The following is a 23097-nucleotide window of genomic DNA, read 5'->3' on the forward strand; positions in this document are numbered from 1 at the left end:
GGGTTCACTCTCCACCAGAGCACTTTGGGGACGATCCCTGAGTGCAGAGCCAGGGTGTGGCCCAGACAGAACAGAATATGAGCATAAACTCACACTTTTCATCTTAGCTGAAGGCTGGGCAAGAGGTTTTCACAGAACTTAAATATATGTATTGGTTTACCCTTCAGAACATTAGTATGATCTCTGCATTAAGGCATGTGGGTGCTTTCGGGTTTTGTTTTACAGGTACCAGCCAGTGGCCCAGACCTAGTGGGCAAGCGCCTTCATCCCCCAGCTATGAAAACTCACTCCACTCCCTGGTAAGAAACATGTTCAAAACATACATGTCACTTTATCTGATAGTTTGCAGTTGAGCATTTTATAGTTTGAATTTTGTTGTTGTTGTTTTAGTAAGTCTTGCATAAGAATGCCAAAAAAAACCCACTAGGATAGTATTACACAGAAATTCTTGGAAACATGTGACCTGATGTAGTTTACAAGTTGTATTGCGTATGACTATACCCATATGTTCCTTTCCACATCAGGCTTCTGGTCTCAGGTCAGCTGGTGTCAAAATAGTGGTATGGGATTTTGTTTCTTTCAAGTCTAAGGCTAATACTTATTTATATATAAAACAAAATGTAAACACAAGCAAATAAAACCAAAAAACTTACTATACTATACATAATTTATTCTATCTTGGTTTAAATGTAAGCTGTAGCATCAGTTCTTTGTTATGAAGTGTTTCTTTCCAGGCTTTCTAATAAAAAAAAAAAAGTGTGGTGCAACATGAACAAACAAAAATTCTTTCTAGGGCTGGAGTGATAGCACAATGGGTAGGGTGTTTCCCAGCATCCCATATGGTCCCCCGATCACTGCTAGGAATAATTCCTGAGTGCAGAGCCAGGAATAACTCATGTGCATTGCTGGGTGTGACCCAAAAAGCAGAAAAAAATCTTTCTAACAAATTAGGAAATAGGATAAAGGAGTCTTTCTAGTGTTAAATACTAATGATTTTCTATGCTTGTCACAGAATTAAAAAATACTATAAAAACGAAATAGGATGATTTGATGGAATGCTGTCATGCTTGTTATTCAGTAAATTCAGGTTGCAAATAGAAAAAAGTTATTTTTCTATGACTAACAGAACATTTTAAATTTAAGTTTTCTTCTCACACTTTGCAAGCAAATATAAGCAACCATGTGCTATCCATGCTAACTCCATAACTGTGCTGAAGCCCCAGCCTTCTTGGACCTTAATACAAACAGATCTCCCTGGTTTCTGCGTTAACTTTACTAACATATTTTGCTGACACGCACGTCAGCTATTTCCTCATCTCTTTTGGAGTTAATCTTAACCTGTGCTTTGCCTCCTGTTCTGTCTTGACTTTGCCAGAAAAATCGAGTTGAGCAGCAACTTCACGAGCATTTGCAAGATGCAATGTCCTTCTTAAAGGATGTCTGTGAGGTACTATTTCTTTTAGGTGGTGCCTTTTTGTGTTTCAATCAATTATACTTTCTATTATCCTTTTAAAATCATATGCCTGTACAGACACCAGTCTTATCAGTGACCATTTCAGTTTTTATAGCAGTATGTAAGAATAAACTTTTCTCTTCTGTTGTTGAGAATGACTATCTTTTAAAGGCTTTGCTGGCATGTGCTTTTGATTTTTAAAAATTCTAATATGTTTGTGTGTAAGGCTTGTATATATTCACAGACAAAAGTATCATTACCACAATTCTGCGAAAGAGCATATCTGTATGTTTTCATCTTTTCAGATAGATAGATGTGCTTTTATTTACTTAAAACATAATTGCAGCTTAAGCGTGGTGTATTTGACACCCCTTCCCTAAATTACCGTCATGTTAAAACTAAATGTTAGAGGTGAAAGTACAGGTTATCTTTTTATTAACTGTAATTTAGTAACGAACACAGTAGAGTAGCCTCATCTTTCTAGAAACTGAAAAGAAATAACATTGGTTGGTTGGTAGATTAATTTTATAGAACAGTGATTATATGTGAAGCTTCGTTGGTTTACCATAATCTGCACATATCATTTCCTGATTCTTAGGTCAGGTTGTTGCTTTTGAAGATAACTGGATAGTGCATTTCACTTCCATATATCCCCAGATAGGCAAGAGCAGTTGAAATGAATTTAACAGACACCAGTAGTGACACATGTCTTTTTTCCAATTCTTGCAGCAGTCTCGAATGGAAGACCGTTTAGACAGACTGGATGATGCTATCCATGTGCTGCGGAACCATGCTGTGGGACCTTCCACTAGTTTGCCTACTGGCCACAGTGATATACACAGTTTATTGGGACCATCCCATAATGCATCAATTGGAAGCCTCAATTCAAACTATGGCGGATCAGGCCTTGTTACAAGCAGTCGATCTGCCTCTATGGTAAGATAGTGTTCATCATTTGGGGGGAAAGAGGGAGATGAGGAAGGGGTGTTGAGGGCATACTCAGCAATGCTCAGGACTTTGGCTCTTCAGAAGGCTCAGGGAGCCCACTCATGGCAATGATTGGGGTGCCTTATGGGACGCTGCGATTTGAACCGGAGGTCAGCCAGGTACAAGGCAAGCACCCTACTCAATTGCGCTATCACTCTAGCCCCATTGTTTATCTTTTTTTTTTTTTTTTCTTTTTGGGTCACACCTGGCGATGCACAGGGGTTACTCTTGGCTCTGCACTCAGGAATTACCCCTGGCCGTGCTCAGGGGACCATATGGGATGCTGGGATTTGAACCCGGGTCGGCCATGTGCAAGGCAAACGCCCTACCCGCTGTGCTATCTCTCCAGCCTCCCATTGTTTATCTTTTTTAAAGGAAGATGGCCTTTTAGAATGTCCTTCAGAGCCTAGGATGGCTTAAAGGACTGGAGTCCTTATTTTCCGTACAGGAGGTTTGAGTTTGGCTCTGGTACCACATGGTCCTCCAAGTGCTACCAGGAGCAACCCTTGAGCACCACTGGGTGTGACCCAAAAACACAATGAAAAAGAATGTCTGCTACTCTCTCGGGTGTGATCATTGACCAAGGACTGACCTTTAAAAGCCTGCAGTGATCAGGCACAAAGAGCAGAAATGACTCTAGATCTAGAGGTCATTCCAGCTTCACATCGGGGTTTGCCGAGTGCATTGTGGTTGGCAGGACAGTTTTGCCTTCAAGTAGCATACAGGAAGTCTAACTAGCAAAGGCAGTGAAACAAAATTTTTTAAAGTATAAACTGGATTTCAAGAGTTCTATTCTAGAAGTTTCTGGAACTAGCCAGACAATACATTCTGGATTAAAGTTTTATGCCCAAATGAAGAAAAAAAAGTTAGGGCAGTTTTAAAAGGAAACAGTTCCAGGTTAATCCCCAAAGATAACAAAATAACTCAGTCCATTTTTTTTTTAGAGGTAATTCTGTAGAAGGAAAAAAGGTAAAATTCTGTAGGCTTGCATATCAAACATCTTCTATTGACTCTGTCTTGCATTATTTCTTATTCAAATTATCTTTTAAAGGAATGAAGCTCGTTTTAAACACAACTATTTAACTGATACCATGTGTTTGCATATTTATGGCGTAGATTTTAAGATTCATTGCATGCTGTGCTACACATTCTCCTAAGAAACAGACTTATAGCTGTAAGCCAAGTGATCAAGGCTAAAACACACCTATCATCAAAATAATTATTTGCCCCAAATGCTGAATGCTTTGTTCTATAACATTGAATTGGTTCCAGATTTTTGATTCTCGTGTTAGCTAGCCTTGGAGCCACTGAAGTAAGCATCAGACAAGGCTTCCCTGTCTCTCGAGAACAGTGCTGTCAGTACGTGGGGGACAGTAGATGCTTGCATAACTTAATAACTAGTTTTGTTTTACTTATGTCAGAATATCTTGAAATTTAAACTTAAATTTGTTTTTGCTGTTGATAGGCCAATAAATGTGAGAACACTATAAATTACTAAATTTATAAAAACAGAAGGAACCTTTTTCACAACTAGTAATAAAATGTTCATAGTGTAAGGGTAGTATTTGTTGCAAGTAAGATGTAAAATATCGGGGCTGGAGCAATAGCACAGCAGGTAGGGCATTTGCCTTGCACATGGCCGATGCAGGTTCGATTCCCAGCATCCCATATGGTCCCTGAGCACCACCAGGAGTAATTTTCAAGTGCAGAGCCAGGAGTAACCCCTGTGCATTGTGCATTGCCAAATGTGACCCAAAAAGAAGGGGGGAAAAAAAGATGTAAAGAATCAAATTATTTTTGTCGTACTCTTATTTAGAACATAAAGTCAATGTACTAGTGGAATAAAATAGTTTTAGTTAGATAAATGTCAGAGGAAAGAGAGAGATGGGTTTAAGAGAAAACACAGGCTTCTCCAGAAAGCAAAAACCACAAGTACACATCTCAGGTACACATGCAGGCCATCTCCAGGGTGGAAAAATGCACTTTCAGTACAGTCTGTCTGGTGTCTGTGTCAGATGCAATTTTTCCGTTCTTTTTCCTCAGTTCTCAGTCTTATTGTGGTTGTGGTTGTGGTTGGGTGGGGAGTGTGCAAGTAGTCACGGGCCACTTCCAGAAGTGTCCCAGGGCTACTCCTAGCTATGTGCTCAGTCTGGCAGTGTTCAGGCCACTATGTGGATCAGGGATCAAATCAGGGTTGGCTGTGTGCAAGGCACCTTAACCTTGTACCTTCTCTTTGTCCTATTTGTTTTTAATTTTTTTTTATTACTGTTCCTGTTTCAGTTTATGTTCTTGTAACCCTCATTAGAAGACAGAATTGGTGAAAATCTAAAGCCATTGTCTGCTCTGTCCACCCTATCTAGGAGAGATAGAATTCATCCAGGCTTACCCCCAAAATACAGATACTAACTGACAAACCTGACACTGTCAGATAAGCCAGTGCTCACCTCCCACTCTCCGAAACGAACTTCCTGGCTGTGAGTCCTCAGCTCCCTGTTTGAGCGGAAAAATCAAAGGATGGAATGAAATGAAGGTCCCAGGGGGTCAGGGATATAACCCAAGTGTTAGAGGACATGCCTCTCATGTGCAGTCCCCGTCCCTCACACTCCATGGCGCCCAGAGCACTGCCATGTGTACCCGCTACCCTTAAAATTCTCAGGTAGTGGGGGCTGGAGCGATAGCACAGCGGGTAGGGCGTTTGCCTTGCACGCAGTCGACCCGGGTTCGATTCCCAGCATCCCATATGGTCCCCTGAGCACCACCAGGAGTGATTCCTGAATGCATGAGCCAGGAGTAACCCCTGTGCATCGCCAGGTGTGACCCAAAAAGCAAAAAAAAAAAAAAAAAAAAATTCTCAGGTAGCATGGGACTTGAGGCCAGTTTCCAGTCTACCAATAGGAAGATTCTCCCTGGGGACTCTGATCTGTGTTGGAGGACTCCACTCAGTCCTGCCCAGAGTTCTGAGACCAGGGTCACCACCACCTGAGGTGGAAGCACCTCTTCCTGTCTTGGATGGTGTGTGATTTGGGGAGCGTATTGGTACAGGTACTGCCAGCCAACTCTGTAAACACTAATTTCCTGGTTTAATACCCTTCCTGACTCCATATACTATTTTCTCCCCAAGACCATCCAAAAGTAGAATGGTCCTGTTTGGTAGGTTATTTTGGTTCTGGGAACACAGCACAATTACCATTAATTTATGTGGGAAACAGTTTTGAGAATTACCAAACCCAAAAAGCAACCTACTAAGTAAGAATATTGGACGTTGATATAGAGTGGGGAAAGCCTATATTCTAACCAGTCATGTGGGAATAGAGAGATGGGGTACTTGCCTTCTACTTAGCTGACATAGTTTTGATCCCCGGCACCCCACATTGTCCCCTGAGCATTGCCAATTGTAGCCCCAAAACCAAAAAACAGACTAACAAGTCATGACTGGAAAAATGACACAACTTAATCTTTTCATTTCTTTTTTTGGTTGGTTTGGGAGGCACACCTGGCAGTGCTCATGCTTACTCCTGGCAAAGATCACTCCTAGAGGGGTCAGGGGACCGTATCGTGGTGCCAGGGAATGAACCCAATTTGGTCACATTCAAGCTAAGCGCCTAACCCACGGTATTACCGCTCTAGCCTCTACACTATTTTACTTACTGAAAATACAAAATCACTTATACTATTTTTCTAATCTTTAAGTCTCTGGCAGTTTGTATACTTTCTTCTCTGTTAATATAAGTTAATAATTGTTTCATCTCCTATAAATAGAGGTTACATAGCAAAAAAATAACTTGTAAGCATTGAAATAACAGTGGATTGTTTATTCTGCATCACCAGGTAGGATTTGTGAGGTCATTGTCTATGTATTTCCTGCAGAAAAACTAATAAACTTAAATACAATTTCAAGAATTCTTGAGAACATTGATAGAGTATTCTAATATAATTTTGTGCTAATAGGCACTATTGTAGGTCAGCATCTTAATTGCAGGCCTAACCTATGACGATACTGCTTTTTTCTATGACAATTGAGATGAGTTGTCAGTAACTTTTTCAGTAAAGAGCCAGTTAGTTAATATTTTCAGCTTTGCAGGCTATACGGTCTTTGTCATAGCTTCTTATTTCTGATGGGCTAGAACATGAATGCAGCCAGGAAAATTATGGAAAGTTATTTTTATGGCTGAGTCCAATGAAACTTCATAAAGATGAGCTTTGTTTTGTTATTATTGTTGTTGTTTTTAAGAAAATAAACAAAACAAAATAAAAAAGAAACAGATTTGGCGGGTTCATTTAGAAAACAAATTAGGGCTCCCTAAACCCTAATTACAGTCAGGTGTGGGCCCCCAAGAATCCCCCAAAAAGCAAAAAATTTAGCTTCCCCAGTGCAGACAACAAAGGTTAGCAATTTTTTTTTTCTCGTGGAGCTTACTAAGACATTTTGCTAATTTTGTTTTAATGAGTAGTTTGGAAGAGTTTTTGAAGTAGTTGAAATGTTTGAAGAATATTTCATAATGCACTGGAACATTAAAGAATTAGAGATATCGTCTGGATAAAAGTGGTACAGAAAACTAAACTTCCAACCTGGATAGCTATCAAAATTAAGTTTGACATATGGGCAAGAGAACCAAAATAATGTCCTTGATTACAGAATTTTCTACCCTGCCAGTAAGTAATCCACAGCTGAAAGTAGGTTCATTGTGTTTAATGGATGCAATAATTGTCCAGTGTTTGGATTCTTTTATTGTTGTTCTAGAGAAAAATTAGTTTTATGTTTTACACCAAAGAGTCCACCTGCCAAAAATATGTGTGAATAAGGATCAATATCAAAAGACTTAATTTTAACTTTTTTATAAAACGAACTGATATTTTTTAGAAAAACTGGTCTAGCACCAAAAAATTAGTATCACCAACCTGGCCTGGAAAATGGAATTTTATTTTTATAAAACCATTTGCTTTTATTTTTTGAATGAAGTTAATTTTTAATTTTTTTAAACATTTAATAAGTTCCTACTTTCTTTAATTTTGGATCTTCCCAAGAGTGCCTAAAGGATCCCAAAGCCACCTCCAGCCTTACTCAGCCAGACCAGCCAGTGCTCAGTTGGCAGTGCTGGGAGCTGCTCCTCGGACTCCCTGCTCTGCACTGGGCACATTGCTCCTGGAGGTGTTTGAGGGAGCTTAGTGTGGTGCTGGTGGTTGAACCAGGGCAGTCCACATGCAAGGCAAGCCTGTTCACCACTGTACTACTTTTCCTGCCACTGTTAATATTTTTTATTTCTCCCTATTTGCTAAATATAAATACTATAGTTAGACTTTGTCAGACACTCTTATTAGGATATAACTGGTGTATCATTTAAACTTCAAAATACAGGCTCCATAGGGCTAGAGCGATAGCACAGCAGGTAGGGAGTTTGCCTTGCATGAGGCCGACCTGGGTTTGATTCCCAGCATCCCATATGGTCCCCTGAGCACCACCAGGGGTAATTCCTGAGTGCAGAACCAGGAGTGACCCTTGTGCATCGCCGGGAGTGACCCAAAAAATTTAAAAAAAAAAAAAAAAAAACAGGGTCCAGAGAGGTAGTACAGCAGATATGGTCCCTGCCTTGCACTCAGCCAACCTAGGTTCCGCATGCCCCTGGCACCACCTATGGATCCTGAAGCACTACTGGTTATGGCCCACCCCCAGCCCCTCCAAAATAATTGTTTCAGTTTATTCATTGTAGGAATAAGTTATTGGAATAAACTGGTGACAAGTAAAATACTGGTATAAGTGGGACACTGAAAAGAAATACAACTTTTAAATTCATTGCAAAGAGTTTTTAGCAGTGTAAAGTTACTCTACCTCACATCTGTTTCTAGATATAGTATCTAAAATACCAGGGTCCACTGTGTCACTTCATGACAGCCTGTGTGTGTGTGTCACAGAATACTGTTATTCTACAGATAGGAATTTCAGCTTGAAATGACACTAAGATTAGAAACTTTTTGTGATAATGGAAATTTGATGCTAATGTTTCAAAATTCTTAATTTTTTGATATAGAATAAAATCCCATCCATGAGGTCTTTAGATTTCATTTGTACAAGTTCTGAGAAAATTTAATTCCTGCAATTTCTCAAGGTGCTTGTCTTGCACATGTCTGACCCAGGCTTGATCCCTAGCACCCCATTTGGCCCTTCAAGCCCACCAGTAGTGATCAAAGAGCCAGGCGTAAGCCCTGAGCACAGCTGATGTGGCCCTCAAAAAATCTAAGGGAGAAGTTAACTGCTTTAGGGGTTCTGTTCCTGAAGCTTTCTTTGGAGATATATGATATGCTTAGACTGGAACAAGATAATGTTGAATTGTAAATTAGAAAGCTGCTTGACGCAGTCGTGTGGCAGGGGGTGTAGTTCAGGTAGGGCACGTGCCTGAGACCCTGGGCTTGATCCCAGATTCCTACCAGGTGTCCCTCTGGCGGACCCTATGCATCACTGGGTTTGCCTGTGTTGCCCACCATCACCCCCCCACAAAACGACAATAATGAAGTATATAAACCTTGTCTTTCCTAGGTCCTAAACCATTTAGAGAAATTATGTTTTAGTTCTAAGTCACTTAAGATTGTTACCAGCAAAAGTTAATCGTTTTATTCAAAATTAGCACTTGTTGCTTATCAAATAAACTTGTTTATTTAACCTTAAACTTTAAAGTTAACCTTTGAAGTTAATTTTACCTAAAGTTCATCTTAACCATTGGTTCTTAATTGTATTAGTGCAGGTTTGATACTAATAAAATTTATTGGTGTGGATATACTATAGAAATTATTTGCTTAGCTTTTAGCTGAATACAAGAGTTTATTTTTAACTTCGGGTAGCTTTTTGCATTTTTAAACTTTCATTGACTAGAAATTAACTCAGCATGTTATGTTTTAAAGATTTTGTGCCATTTTTATGTTCAGAGATGTTCAAAATAACATTCTTAAAACTTGAAAAATATGCAAGTTATATATTGAAGGAAATGTGATTAAAAAGGAACCATACATAACAAATGACATTGCACCAAATTTCTAGCATAAAGTCCGTCTTCAGAGAAAACAAAATACATAATGTGCTGTAGGTTAGTACTAATTTAAATCATGAATAGCACAAAATGAACAAATTATTGGTATAGAATTTTGAATCAGAAAAGTACTTTTTTAATCTCTTCCTTAATTTATACGATCTGATTCATCAACTAACTAGATTTAACATTTTTCTGTTGTGGATGCTAAAGCCATTGGCCAAATTCAAGTAAAACAACTCCCTAGTTGCATGTTCCCACACAAGTGAGACCCTACACGGATTATGAATGTGGGACGAGGAGTCTGGTGGGTGCCTTCATTCTGAAGCCCCTCTCCACAGTCATGGAAATGCAGAGCCTGGCAGGTCCAGGGGCTTGCCTGCCCTGTCCCCTCCGCCGGAGGAGCAGCCTGTCAGCTGTATGCTAATGAGGTGGACAATTAAACTGGTCCTATCTGACAGGCACACACTCTGAAGTCAGACAAAGGGTTGTTTATACACCTGTTGTGTGTATTTGTGTGTGTGTGTGTGTGTGTGTGTACGTGCGTACACACAGAGCCTTTGAATGAGCCACTTTAGATTAAAGGAAGAATATGGGGGCTGGGGTAGGCAAGGGGTAGACAAGAGAATGCTAAGAACTATGGAAGTTAAATTCTCCAGAACATATATGGGGTCATTTGCAAGGGGAGTCAGGTTACAGTAGTCTTCTTTTAACTGCTGTAAAACAACAGTTGTTTTACAACTGGAAACCAGTTATGTCGTTGTGAGAAAAATGTCTAGCTTATAGTATTTAATAAAGAAAAAACTTCTCAGGGTCAGAGAGAGAGTACTGGGGTTAAAGCATCAAATGGCATCAATAGAGTGTCTTTAAGGTGTCCTAAGTGTCACCTGAGTACTAGCCAGAGTGAGCCAGACCACAGAGCCAGCACGGTCCCCAGAGGGCCACCAGGGCTGGTATTCCCCCCCAGCCCCCACAGCAAAAAGAAAAGAATTTTTCTCAGGCATTTATTTTCCAGAACAAATTGAGCTAAGTTCTTTGTCTGCTAAACCTTTCTTTCATCAGAAAGGGTTTGCTCAAACATTTTTATTTGAGATTCAGAAAATTTAAAAGTCAATAATAAAATCTAAGAAAGTTAGGTCTCAGTTTGTTACAGCTCAGAAGTATTGTTTTACTTTTAATTTAAATCATGTACTAATTTAAATCATGAATAGCACAAATTAAAATGAGTTTCATGTATATAGTATATAATAGAAATACATATTCACTTTTTTAAAAATAATAGTAGTTGGGGCTGGAGCAAAGGGCACAGAAATGGATTCTCCCTTAAAGCTTCCAGCAAGAACACACACTGATGTTTACACCCAATAAAAACTATTTTGGACCTCTGCTCCCCAGAACTATAAGTCTTCAAGTGTTTACTGTTTGGGAGCCAGAGCAATAGTACAGTGGGTAGGGCATTTACCTTGCACACAACCTACCCGGGTTTGAGCCCCAGCATCCCATATGGTCCCCTGAGCACTACCAGGGGTGATTCCTGAGTGCAGAGTCAGGAGTAACCTCTGTGCATTGCCGGGTGTGACCCAAAAAGCAAAAAAAAAAAAAAAGAATATTAGTAGCTCATGCTACTAGGAGCAGAATTAGCAAATGTTACCAAAAACTAAGAAATAGTATGTCCAAAACAGTACAAGAAATATTACAAGAAATTTTGGCTTTTCCTTTATAGTATCTTTGACCAGTCTCAATTTAGCTATGTTTTATTTTTAGATTAGTCCTAGATTCAAGAATTTAGCTATGGCAAGCTCCCCGTGGCATATTCGATATGCCAAAAACAGTAACAATAACAAGTCTCATTCCCCTAACCCTGAAAGAGCCTCCAATAGTTGGAAAAGATGAGTAAGGCTGCTAAAATGTCAGGGCTGGGACTAATGGAGACGTTACTGGCAACAGGATGACAGTGATACAGTGACAATTATATTTATGCCATATCTATTTTTATAAAATGGAATTTTGAACTGACATTTTCCTTAGTTCAATTAAACATGTCCATAGCCAGCAATAAAACACCGTGTATGTCAAGAATAAACATGACAGGGATTTTATGGAGGCAGGTTATCATGAAAATTTTGAATTTTTCTCTCTTGTATGTGATTTTGTATGCCAGATCATAAACATTAATACTGTTTTTGTCTTGTTGGGGTGGGGGGTGGGAGGGGCTACCTGGCTATGCTCAGAGCGTATTCCCGACTCTGCACTCAGGAGTCCCTCCTGCCAGTGTGGGGCCAAGAACCAAACCGAGTCATCTGTGTGCAGGGCAAGTACCTTACCAGCAGTCAGTATTAGCCCTAATATTGATACTATTGAAATTTTTTCTCTTGGATGTAGGTTTTACATCTTTTTGACTTATTAGGCCTGGTTATTAGATTTGGTACTTAATATTTTTCTCAAAGAAGTTGCAGGAGAGGCAGACTGCCTTAGGAAAGCTATCAGAGCTGAAAAGAGAATAAAAGTCTGCCGTTGTTCCTTGTCCCTTCCCCCACTTTGAGGTGGCTGTCCTGGGTGGGACAGATAGTACCAAAAACGGCTAGGCTCTTACCTTACTATGGTCGGCCCTAGTTTGATCTCCGCTCCAACCAGTGTCAAGTTACCCCTGAGCACTACCAGATATTAGCCACTGCCCCCCCTACCTCCGCCTCAGTTTTTTCAAAGACTATGACTTCTAATGCCTAGTGAACTCACAGTTTTAAAACTATAAAATCAATGACTGATATGATCACTGATATAATCAATGACTGATCCTCTAAGTAGTATACTTAACTAATTTTAAGCAATGGAGATGAAACTTTACATTACTTTACTGAAGAAGATTCAGAGCTTGATAGTTTACTGGGGTTGAAGGATTTCTTGGGGAGAAAAAGTGGTTTTCATATATAGCTCTGGGCAGTAAACACAGTATCAAAGATTTCATCTCTTAATTGTGGCATTAAGATACTGTTCTAGTAAAAGTATTTTTTCGTTTGTAAAAAGTATTTTTTCATTTGATACTGTTCTAGTAAAAGTTTTTTTTCATTTGTGATCATTTTTTCTAAAATACCTAGTAGTGGGCTAGAGTAATATAGTACAACAGTAATAGTACAACATTTGCCTTGTACATGGCCAACCCAGATTCTATTCCCAGGACCCCATATGGTCCCCTGAGCACCGCCAAGAGTAATTCCTGAGTGCAGAGCCAGGAGCAACTCCTGTGCATCACTGGGTATGACCCAAAAAGAAAAAATACCTAGTAGTATTTGCATCCCTTACTTTCCCATTCCAGGGCAATTGTGACTTAATATATGTGATAAAAAACAGAGTATAAGGGGTGCAAGAGATAATGCAGTGTTAAGGTCTTGCACCTGACCAAACCCAGTTTGATCCCCGCACAGATAGGGAGCCCTGAGCAACATCAGTAGTGATTCTCTGAGCACAGCCAGGAGTAAGCTTTGAGCACCACCAGAAGTGGCCCAATAAACCACCCCTCCACCCCGGAAAAAAAATAATAATAACAAAGCAAATCTAAGAACTTAAATATTTGATGCTTTTATTGTCTGGCTACTGTATATATTTTGAAGGATTTGTTGTTGTTGTTTTATTACTTTTTTGTAGCTTAGATGACATGGTTACAATGGTGTTAACATTTATAGTTTTTATGTACAAAATTACGGCACCTTCACTACCACCAAATCACCTGAGGACCCTCTACCAGTACCCGATGTCTGCCTCTCGTCACCCAATATGCACACGCACCCACTGCCTGATAACTCAGTTTTGTAGTCGAAGGCCAGCAGTTTATCATTGTTCAGTACTATCTGGTACCTTTTTTTGTTTCTCTTTATACCACAACCACAAGTAAGTGTTAAGATACTTTGGTATTTGTCCACCCTCTGATTTTTTTTTTAACTTAACATGATACCTTCCATTTCTATTCAAATTGTAGCAAACTACAAGATTTTCTTTTCTGTTGGGGTTCCTTCCATACCCTGGCCGTTGTACATAGCACCGCAGTGAATATAGTTCTGCTTATATCCTTCAAGTTAATGTTTTGTGTTCTTCAGGTAGATGCAAGAAGTGGAATCCCTGGGTTGTAAGGAAGCTCTATTCCTATTTTTTGGAGAAATCTCTGTACTGTTTTCTATCCCAGACACCATTCCCGTGACCATGAGTGAGGCTTCCTCCTCACCACAGCTCCCCCCAGCACTGCCTGCTGCCTCTCTCTGCCTGCCATGCGGTGATGTCTGATTGTCTTGTTCTTATCTTGATAAGGAAAACTCTCTTTTTTTGCCTTTTTGCCTTCTGTATGTCTTCTTCAAGGAAGTGTCTGTCCATGTCTGCTCCCCATGTTGGAGCTGTGGGGTTAGAGAATGGGCTGTACCTGACAGGGCTCAGAGCGTACTTCTGGCTCTGCACAGGGATCTCTCCTGGCAGTGCTCAGGGATCATCCGGGGTGCCCGGGATTCCAGCTGGGATCAGCCGCCTGCAAGACAACCACCTCCTTGACCCAATGTACTCTCTCTCCAGTCTTCTCTTTCCCCTTGTGGGTCTAGCAAAGTTTCAGTCTTGTTTTCTTTTCAAAAAACAGCTTCTGGTTTGGTTTACCCTATGTTAGTTTATTGGTTAGTTTTTTTAGGTTAGTTTATTGACTTAAGATTTTCATGTTTCCTGATGTGAGTAGGCACCCCACCCTCTGCACTATCTCCAGGCCCTGACCCAGTGGCTTTTTGAGAGTATATTATTCAGTTTCCAAATGTTTGAACTTTTCCTACTTTCTCAAAATTTTAAAGACAGAAGAAATAACAAAGTGCCAAAGTATCAAGTATAAATTCATGAAAATTTAAACACATTTAAACAGTATATGGAATAAGTTAATTTGGGGAGGCATTTGCTTTGGTTTTGGTTTTTAGGAATCTTTCCTGGCAGTGCTCAGGACCATATGTGGTACCAAATATTGAATTGGGGGGGCTGGAGCGATAGCACAGCAGGGAGGGCGTTTGCCTTGCACGAGGCTGACCCAGGTTCGATTCCCAGCATCCCATATGGTCCCCTGAGCACCGCCAGGAGTAATTCCTGAGTGCAGAGCCAGGAGTAATCCCTGTGCATCGCCGGGTATAACCCAAAAAGCAAAAAGAAGAAGAAGATTGAATTGGGGCTAACATTGCAAAAAGCAAATGACTGTCTCTCCAGTCCATGGGTGGTCTCATATTGATGAATAGATTTTATAACATGTAATGCTTTTCATAACATATAATGCTTTATGGACTGGGGTGATAGCACAGCAGGTAGGGCGTTTTCTTTGCACGCGGCCGACCCGGGTTCGATTCCTCCACCCCTCTCGGAGAGCCTGGCAAGCTGCTGAGAGTATCCCGCCCACACAACAGAGCCTGGCAAGCTACCCGTGGCGTATTCAATATGCCAAAAACAGTAACAACAAGTCTCACAATGGAGATGTTACTGGTGCCTGCTCAAGCAAATCAATGAACAACGGGATGATAGTGCTGCATAATGCTTTAGGGCTTATCTCTGTTAGTTGATTTGCTTCTGACAAAAATTTTGTGCAATTGCAATGTCAATTTTGAAGATTTGAGCATTTTTTAAAAATATGATTTAAAAGCAACAATAATTGTCTTGTAATTTTTCAAAAACCACAAAAGTAGCATCTGAATAAAATTGATAAACAAATGTAACTCTTTTATTCTCCTAAGCTCAATGAAAAAATTTGGAAATCATTGGCCCTGAACTGTCTTGACTGTGTTCCTGGTTTCCATGCAGGTTGGAACTCACCGAGAAGACGCTGTCGGTCTCAATGGCAATCATTCAGCCTTGTCCAGTGCAGTCTCTGCTTCAAGCACAGACTTGAACCAAAAAACACAAGAAAATTACAGAGGTAACTCTATTGTTGGAGTTTTTGATAGGGAGGGGGATTTAGCACATACCGAGTGTTGCCTAAGGCCTACTCCTAGCTCTGGTGCTTTGGGATCATGTAGTGCTAGGGATTGAATTTAGTTTGAGTACATGCAAGGCAAGTGGCTGAACACTTACACGCTCACTCTCTGGCCCCTGTACACACTATTGTTTACCAACAGTGATGCGGATAAAGATACCCTTGGGAACACTGTATACTTTTCTAAAAGGCAGTTTTCCATCTGTGGGTTAAGTCATCTTAAGTGAGGGAATTACAGCAAACAGTCGTCCTTTGTATTGATACCAAGGGTCAATATTTAGAGTTCCACATGGCCCTTTGGCTACCAGTTCCAGATCATACTGACGGGTGAAACCCACATGCACACTGTGTTCACTGGCCCTCTTCTTGCCTGTCCCTGCCCTCTGTCTCTCTTCCTTGATAACTTCCCTTTATGACTGAGGCCTCATGGCTTTTCCAGGCAGTGAGAGAAAGAACACAGTAAGAGACCTTGAATAGGGTTGTGTTTAACATTCTTGTTGGCAAAAAAGTCACTCCCTGGCCAGGAATTTTTATATTCTCCCACATCACCCTGAATTTTCTTCATCTACTTTTGTTTTCTTCCACATCCCAGAGATGGATGTGTTAGGTTAATTGGTGTCTCTAAATTGTTCAGGTTGTGCGCATGTGAGGAGATTCTTGGAGGACACCTGCAGTGGAAGGGCAGACCCAGGGACCACCTTGTGATGACCCACACTGACAGGCAGACACCAACCATGAGGGCCCAGACCAAAATAAATGGGCTGGAAAATGAATGAATGAATGGATGAATGGAATGTTCGCCTAGTATTAGAAATCTTTCAGGTTTTAGAAATTTGATGTTTAAAAACTGCAAATGTATAGCAGAAGTTTATATCAGTATTTAAATTGGCAAAATTAATTTTATTATATGTCATTTTGTTTAGTCACAATTTCTCAGAAACTGTTGACAGCATTAAGCAATGCTGTAAACTGAGAGCTCTAAATGACAGTAGCTGTTGGTTAAACTTGACTTTAGAGAAATGGACAATTCTCACAAAAAGCAAACTAATAAAAATTTTGGTAGCATTTATCATCAAATACAATTTGTATCAAATTTAGTGATAATCAAAGTTCTTAGCGTTATATTTAACCATAGCATCTGTTTTGTTAAATAAGTGTTAGGGCCTAGGAAAATAGTTCAGTGTCAGAGACATGCCTCAGGTGCGGGCGGTCCATTCCATGGCTACCTGGCACTGCTGCATGTGACCCTGGTGGCCCCAGCATGGTTTACCCAAGCAACCTCTCGTCACCAGCCAGACTCTGAACTATCTTGTTCAAATGGCCGTTCATCTCTGGGGCGGCCCCCTGAGCACCGCTTGGAATACCCACACTCCCTCCACCTTAAAAAGAGAGAGAAGGAGAGAAAGAAAAATGATGATGGTTACTTCCTTTGCCTTAAAATTAAGCATTTAAAAGTTCAGTTCCTAAAAAAAAAAAAAAAAAAAAAAAAAAAAAAAAGTTCAGTTCCTATATTTTTACAGAAAAACCCTAAGCACAGCCAAGTGTTACCCCAAAACAACAAATAATAGTAATAATAATAACAGTTTCTGTGAGACACATCAGTTGTCTTAAGGTCAAACTTGTTCTATGTATAGATGTATTTACTGTTTATTTGGTTTTGGCCACACTTGGCATTGCTCAGTGCTCACTACTAACATAGCTTGGAACCATAAGCTGTGCCAGGGGTCAAACCAAGGTCGACTGCATGCAAGGCAAATGCTTACCTGCCGTACTATCTCTCTGACCCCTAAATATTGATACTCTTTAAAAAAAAATATTATTTCCTCAGGTCAAGAACGATAATACGGTGATTCAATTAAAAAAAAAAATCGGTAACACATTAGGTAGGTTGCGCTTACCTCAAATGCAGCACACCCAGGTTCAATCCATGGCATCCCATACAGTTCCTAGCCCTCCAGGAATCTAGAGCCAGGAGTAACCCCTAAGCACTGCTTGGTGTGTCCCAACAGCCTCTCAAATATTTTTTCTCTTATGATTTGTGGACATGTTCTTTTCAGCTCTAAATAGCATACTTTATATCTTCAGATTTTATCATAACACTCTTGCAATTAAGGATTTTCACGAAGTACTTTTTTCTGTCTCAGTAATAATTTATAAATGAATCTGCACATTGTATGTCTTTGTCTCTTTGTTAGGTGGCTTGCAGAATCAGCCTGGAACTGTTGTTCCAACAGAGATCAAAATTGAAAACAAAGAAAAAGATGAAAACCTCCATGAACCTCCTTCATCAGATGACATGAAATCAGATGATGAGTCCTCCCAAAAAGATATAAAGGTCTCTTCTAGAGGCAGAACAAGGTATGTGTTTGCGTTCAGGAATTAAATTTCACTTGTATGTCATGGGTCCTTGAAAAATTGAAAGGTATCATAAATATATTCATTGTTAGCTGTGCTCTGGGACTGTTTGTGTATAATGCCATTTAATCATCACAGCATCCCAGAGAGAGAGGCATGTGAAGCTAGCTTCCAGACTACAGTGTATGCTTTCTCTTACACAAAACTAGTTTAGGGGCTAGTATGAAAAAGAATCACCCTGCTTACCTCGGCACTTATAGACAGTTTGAGGATAAAGTAGATAAAACAAGCTGAATTGTTCTGTATAGACAATGGGAATGTATTTGCATGTATATTAAACAGTGTAGGGCTGTCACTGATTCTTCTAGGTCTGGCAGTGTATTTCCCCGCGCTGTACGGAGTCCCAGAACATTCTAAAAATATGGCCCACACCCTGTACTCAGTAAAAACCAGCCTCTTGGGGGGCATTTGCTGTACTACGGGAGATTCTTAGAGGGGCCCACATTTGGAAACCTTTCTTTCAAAGTCACAGTTGGTGGCAGTGCTCGGGACACATCCACCTAGTGGCCCAGTCTTCCTTCTGCCTTGAGTCAGTGGACTTGGGTGCGAGGCATCAAACCTGAGCTTCCATAAGACTATCTCCCCAACCCCTCAAAGAATATTTTTTTCTTTGCTTTTTTTTTTTCTCTCTTTTTTTCTTTGTGTGTTTGTTTATTTGTTTCTTTGGGGGTCGTGCCCAGCAGTGCTCAGGATTCTAGGATCTGCTCTCAGGGACCAGGGTGCTGGGAATCACACCAGGTTCTGCGATTTGCAAGACAAACACCCTACCTGCTGTACTATCACCCCAGTCCCTCAAAAGAAGATTCTTAACTATTAACTAGTAAGAATATAGTGTGAACTTACTCTTTATTGAAGTTCCCTAGATAATTGTGTACATTATAACTTTCTAAAAATTATTCCCAGAGTACCTACCTCAAATGTTCTTCCTGATTACTTAGTTTGTTTTCATTACAGAAGTTTAGGGAAGGCAGAAAGGCACACATAAAAGTCACAAACTCCACTACCAAGTGTTAGCCACCATTTTTTAAACTTCTTAAAAGTTTAAAGAACTTTTAAACTACTGAGAAAGGAATATCTTTTTCTATTTGTTTGGGTTTGGGAGTGCAGAAGGGGCAGGACACCGGGTGGTGCTCAGGGCTTACTCCTGACCCTGCACTTAGGGTTCACTCCTGATGGGGGGGGCAGGGCCCAAAGGGATCAGACCAGGTAAATGCCTTTACCCTTGTCCTATCTTTCTGACCTCACAAGAAATATCTTTTTCCACAAACAGTTTTTAAATTGGAATTAAACTAGACATTTTGTAGTTCTAACATTTTTTAGTCAACACTGTGTTTTTAAATTTTTTACCTGTCCATGAGTTGTTTTCTGCAACATTTGTGATTTGCTTTTAGCCAACTTTGTTGAGGTTAATTCACATGTAGTAAAACACAACAATATTATGCTTAGTTTTTGTCTTTTAACAAATGTATACAGTCATATAACCATCATCACACAGTGTAGAATATCTCTACCACCTAAAAAGCTAACAACGAGGAGGGGTGGGAGGATGGGGGGGAGGCTTACTGGGTTCCTGGTGGTGTAATATGTGCACTGGTGAAGGGATGGGTGTTCTAGCATTGTGTAACTGAGACTTAAGCCTGAAAGCTTTGTAACTTTCCACATGGTGATTCAATAAAAAAAAAATTTTTTTTTAATGATCACAATTCCCAAAATCATTCATTGGTACCATGTAATCCTATAAAATTCCAGTGCCCGTTCACAAAATAAGACATAGTTCTGATGTTCGTGTAGAATGAATGAATAAATAAATAAATAAAGATAAAAAGCTAACAACAAGAACTCAGTGAACTGAGTTTTTGTTTTGCATGCAGAGGCCCAGGTTTGATCCCTGGCACCACACAGCATCACCAGGAGTGATCTCAAGTCCCGGGGAGTGTGGCCCAGACAGACACACACACACCCTTAATCTGTGCCCTGTTATAGCTGGGACCCTTTCCTGCCTCCAGTACTCTCTGGTCTGCTTTCTGTTTCCATAGTTCAGTTGTTTTCAGAATTTCTTTCAGATCAGTTTATAAAAAGAGTTTCACTAGTTTAGAGAGATCCATATTGTAATGTGCAATGAAAAGTTCACTTTAAAATGCATGTGACAAAAGTTAAACTTCTTTTTTTTTTTAATTTTATTGAATTACCATGTGGAGGGTTACATAGTTCTCAGGATTATGTCAGTTATACAATACTCAAACACCCTTCCCTTCACCAGTGCCCATATTCCATCACCAACCACCCCAGTATACCTCCCACCCCCTCCCACCCCCCCAATCCCCGCCCTTGTAAGTGATAAATTTCACTTCGTTTTCGCTTTATCTTGATTATATTCCATGTTTCAACACATAACTCACTATTGTTGCTGGGGTTTCCCCCAAAAAAGAAAAAGACAGTCCTACTGCCAAGGAAGCATTTGATAGTTCTCCATTGCTGAGAATGTAGAGATATTAAGTCCCGCTGTTTGTTACATAACTTTTCTTTTTTTTCCCCCTCGTCCCGAGCCACCGAGTTCATGCCTGTTTAGTAATCGCCACGCTGCCTGACAAAGGGGAAAAAAACCAAAAAAGATGGTTATTTCCCGTCATCAGCCGGTGTGGGGGGGGCTATGGCTTAGTTGATAGTCTAGTAGAATGTCTGCAAGCAGTTTCTGGAACCAAAAGTAGTGCGCTGGTATCGGCCCCAGCTCGAGATTCCACCAGCGTCCCGCTGTTCCATGTACATAATAATTTATTCCCTTATGTCCCATTCCCACGCCACTAGGTCCGTGTCTTCTTAATGGACATCATACTATGGTTAATGCCACGCCGCGTTTCTTCCCGAGAAAGAAGGATATTTCTTCTCAGCCGGCGTGGGGATATGGCTTAGTTCAGTCTAGAGAGATGGCTACCACTTTGATTGCCTTCAATATTTCAACAAAAGACTTACTATTCTTGTTAGGATTTCCTCCCAAAGTCCGACCCGTTAAAAAGAAACCATTTCATATTGCTGATGATTAGATGATATTAGGTCGCGCGGCCGCGCGGTTTTGGGTTTCTGTATAAAGTCCAAGGAAAGTACAGCCAGAAATTATGTCACTACAATTTTTTACCCTTTTATGGTGCTCATAAGATGGAAAAACCTAGAGAGAGCTGGCTCACCGTCTCCATTTTGTGCTCAAAAAGCGGTGGAAGCTGTGCTGTGCTCAGGAGGAAGGGGTTGAGAGAGAGAGGTTAAAAAAATAGAGGAATACCCGGCTCCCACTGTCGCAGCCCTGCATAAGGTCTCAGTTCACATTCTGCAAGTATTTCAGTGGGCTGCTGGAGTCCAAGGGCGCTCTTTTGGGCTCTTCTGTCATGCTCGAGCGGCAGCCGCGCCAAAAGGGCAAAAGTTAAACTTCTTGACTGCATGTATGCATTGAAAAAAGACTGGAAAGTACCAGGGCCCGGGAGAGAGAGTCCATGTGTAAAGCACTTTACGTGCAGCTGAGTGCAGTTCAGTCATTGCGCTTCTCGCCTGCTCGGCATTGTCAGGAACAGTCCCCAGGCATTTCTGCCTGTGCCCCACAGGTTCCCCTGCTCCCCTAAAAACAGAATTGGAAAGAAACCATGTTCAGTGTAGCTATTACTATTGTTACTGAAGGTTGTGGTTGATTTTCATGTTCCTCTTTATAACTACATATGTAATGTTCCTGGGAACCTTACAGATATTGTTGATACTTTGTCTTCCAGCAGTACTAATGAAGATGAGGATTTGAACCCAGAACAGAAAATAGAGAGGGAGAAAGAGAGACGGATGGCTAACAACGCCAGAGAACGCTTGCGTGTGCGGGATATCAACGAGGCGTTCAAAGAGCTCGGTCGGATGTGCCAGCTTCACTTAAAGAGCGAGAAACCCCAGACGAAGCTCCTCATTCTTCACCAGGCTGTGGCGGTCATCCTGAGCCTGGAGCAGCAGGTCAGAGGTGAGTGTGCACAGCAGCACCATGTGACTGGCTTCTGCGGGAGACCGGCTGGTCCTGTGCCCGCTGGGTGCGTGCTTTGTGAGTGCTCTGCTATTCCTGCCAGGGCCCACTTAGGATTGTTCTGGGCTGTTCTCTCCCCTCACAGTGTCTGTCAGTCCTGTGTTCCCTCGGACTGTGGGCCAGCCCTCAGGGGCAGGCAGCGCAGAGGCATCAGGCTGCCCGGCGCCCGTGTTCCTGTCTGCTCTGATCTTGGGTGTCACTCCCTAATCTCCGGGACTTGGCCTCTTTTCTCTTCCTCACACTCTCCCCATTTCTCAGTTTCATGATTTTTTTTTGGGGGGGGGGGAAGCCACAGAAAGCTCCAGCCAGGGTCAGTCATCCTGGACTGCTCCAGCCCCTACTCCTGGTCAGCTTCTGAGGCTGACCCCTTCATCCCTTGGCAGTCATCTGGGCCCAGTACTGATGTTTGTTTGTTTGTTTGTTTGTTTTTGGCTTTTTGAGTCACACCCGACAATACACAGGGGTTACTCCTGACTCTGCACTCAGGAATTACCCCTGGCAGTGCTCAGGGGACCATAAGGGATGGTGGGAATTGAACCCGGGTTGGTCACATGCAAGGCAAATGCCCTACCCGCTGTGCAATCGCTCCAGCCCCCAGTACTGATGTTTTTGTGCCTTTTGGGTCACTTGAGCCCTCCTGGCATTGCCACATGTGGAAAACCTTGACACACACGCCTTAGTGGTCTCAGGCTGCTTGGCTGGCTCTAGATCCAGAATGCTTGGGGCTCCTCGGGCGTATGCACGGCTGCTCTTTGTATGCTCACTTCTGCTTGCTCTCTTGCCTGTCTGTACTTTCTCCTTATCAGTTCTCCTCCTTAGTTTTAAGTGCTCATCTTTTTGTAAATTCAGGGGCTTAGAACACACTGAAATTATGAATGGTCATCACCAGTCAGCTGAGTTTACCGTAATAGTCTTTTGCAACTCAGAAGTGGACTGTAACATATACTCGGTCTTTAAACTGAGTATTACAAATTTAACTTATACCTCAAATTTAAATCAAGCAGAGAGCATCAAGTGTTGAATGTCTTTTTTCGCTTCTTTTGTTTTGCTTTGGGATCTTACCCAGCAGTGCCTGGAATTGAGCCCAGGGCTCCTGTGTGCGTACATACATGTGCTTCAGCCCTCTGAGCCCTCTCCCCAGCCAGGGGTCAGAGATCTTGTGCTTCAAATAGGTGTGAAGGGCCTGGAAGAGAGTCCAGCAGGT

General features: G+C 41.2%; 1 protein-coding gene across 9 annotated transcripts in view; it reads left to right on the forward strand.

Moving 5' to 3' along the window:
- TCF12 (transcription factor 12) overlaps positions 1–23097 on the forward strand; it is a 370531-nt gene that overhangs the window by 342654 nt on the left and 4780 nt on the right. For 4 of the 9 annotated variants that reach the window (XM_055118050.1, XM_055118051.1, XM_055118055.1 and 1 more), the window contains 6 exons: positions 226–299; positions 1376–1447; positions 2183–2389; positions 15262–15376; positions 17629–17791; positions 21601–21833. In XM_055118050.1, coding sequence (XP_054974025.1) covers positions 226–299; positions 1376–1447; positions 2183–2389; positions 15262–15376; positions 17629–17791; positions 21601–21833 — 864 coding nt within the window. The remainder of the gene's footprint in view (positions 1–225; positions 300–1375; positions 1448–2182; positions 2390–15261; positions 15377–17628; positions 17792–21600; positions 21834–23097) is intronic. The other 5 variants (XM_055118054.1, XM_055118056.1, XM_055118053.1 and 2 more) reach the window with 3 other exon arrangements.

Source organism: Sorex araneus, chromosome 10, assembly GCF_027595985.1.
Source record: "Sorex araneus isolate mSorAra2 chromosome 10, mSorAra2.pri, whole genome shotgun sequence".
Lineage (NCBI taxonomy): Eukaryota > Metazoa > Chordata > Mammalia > Eulipotyphla > Soricidae > Sorex > Sorex araneus.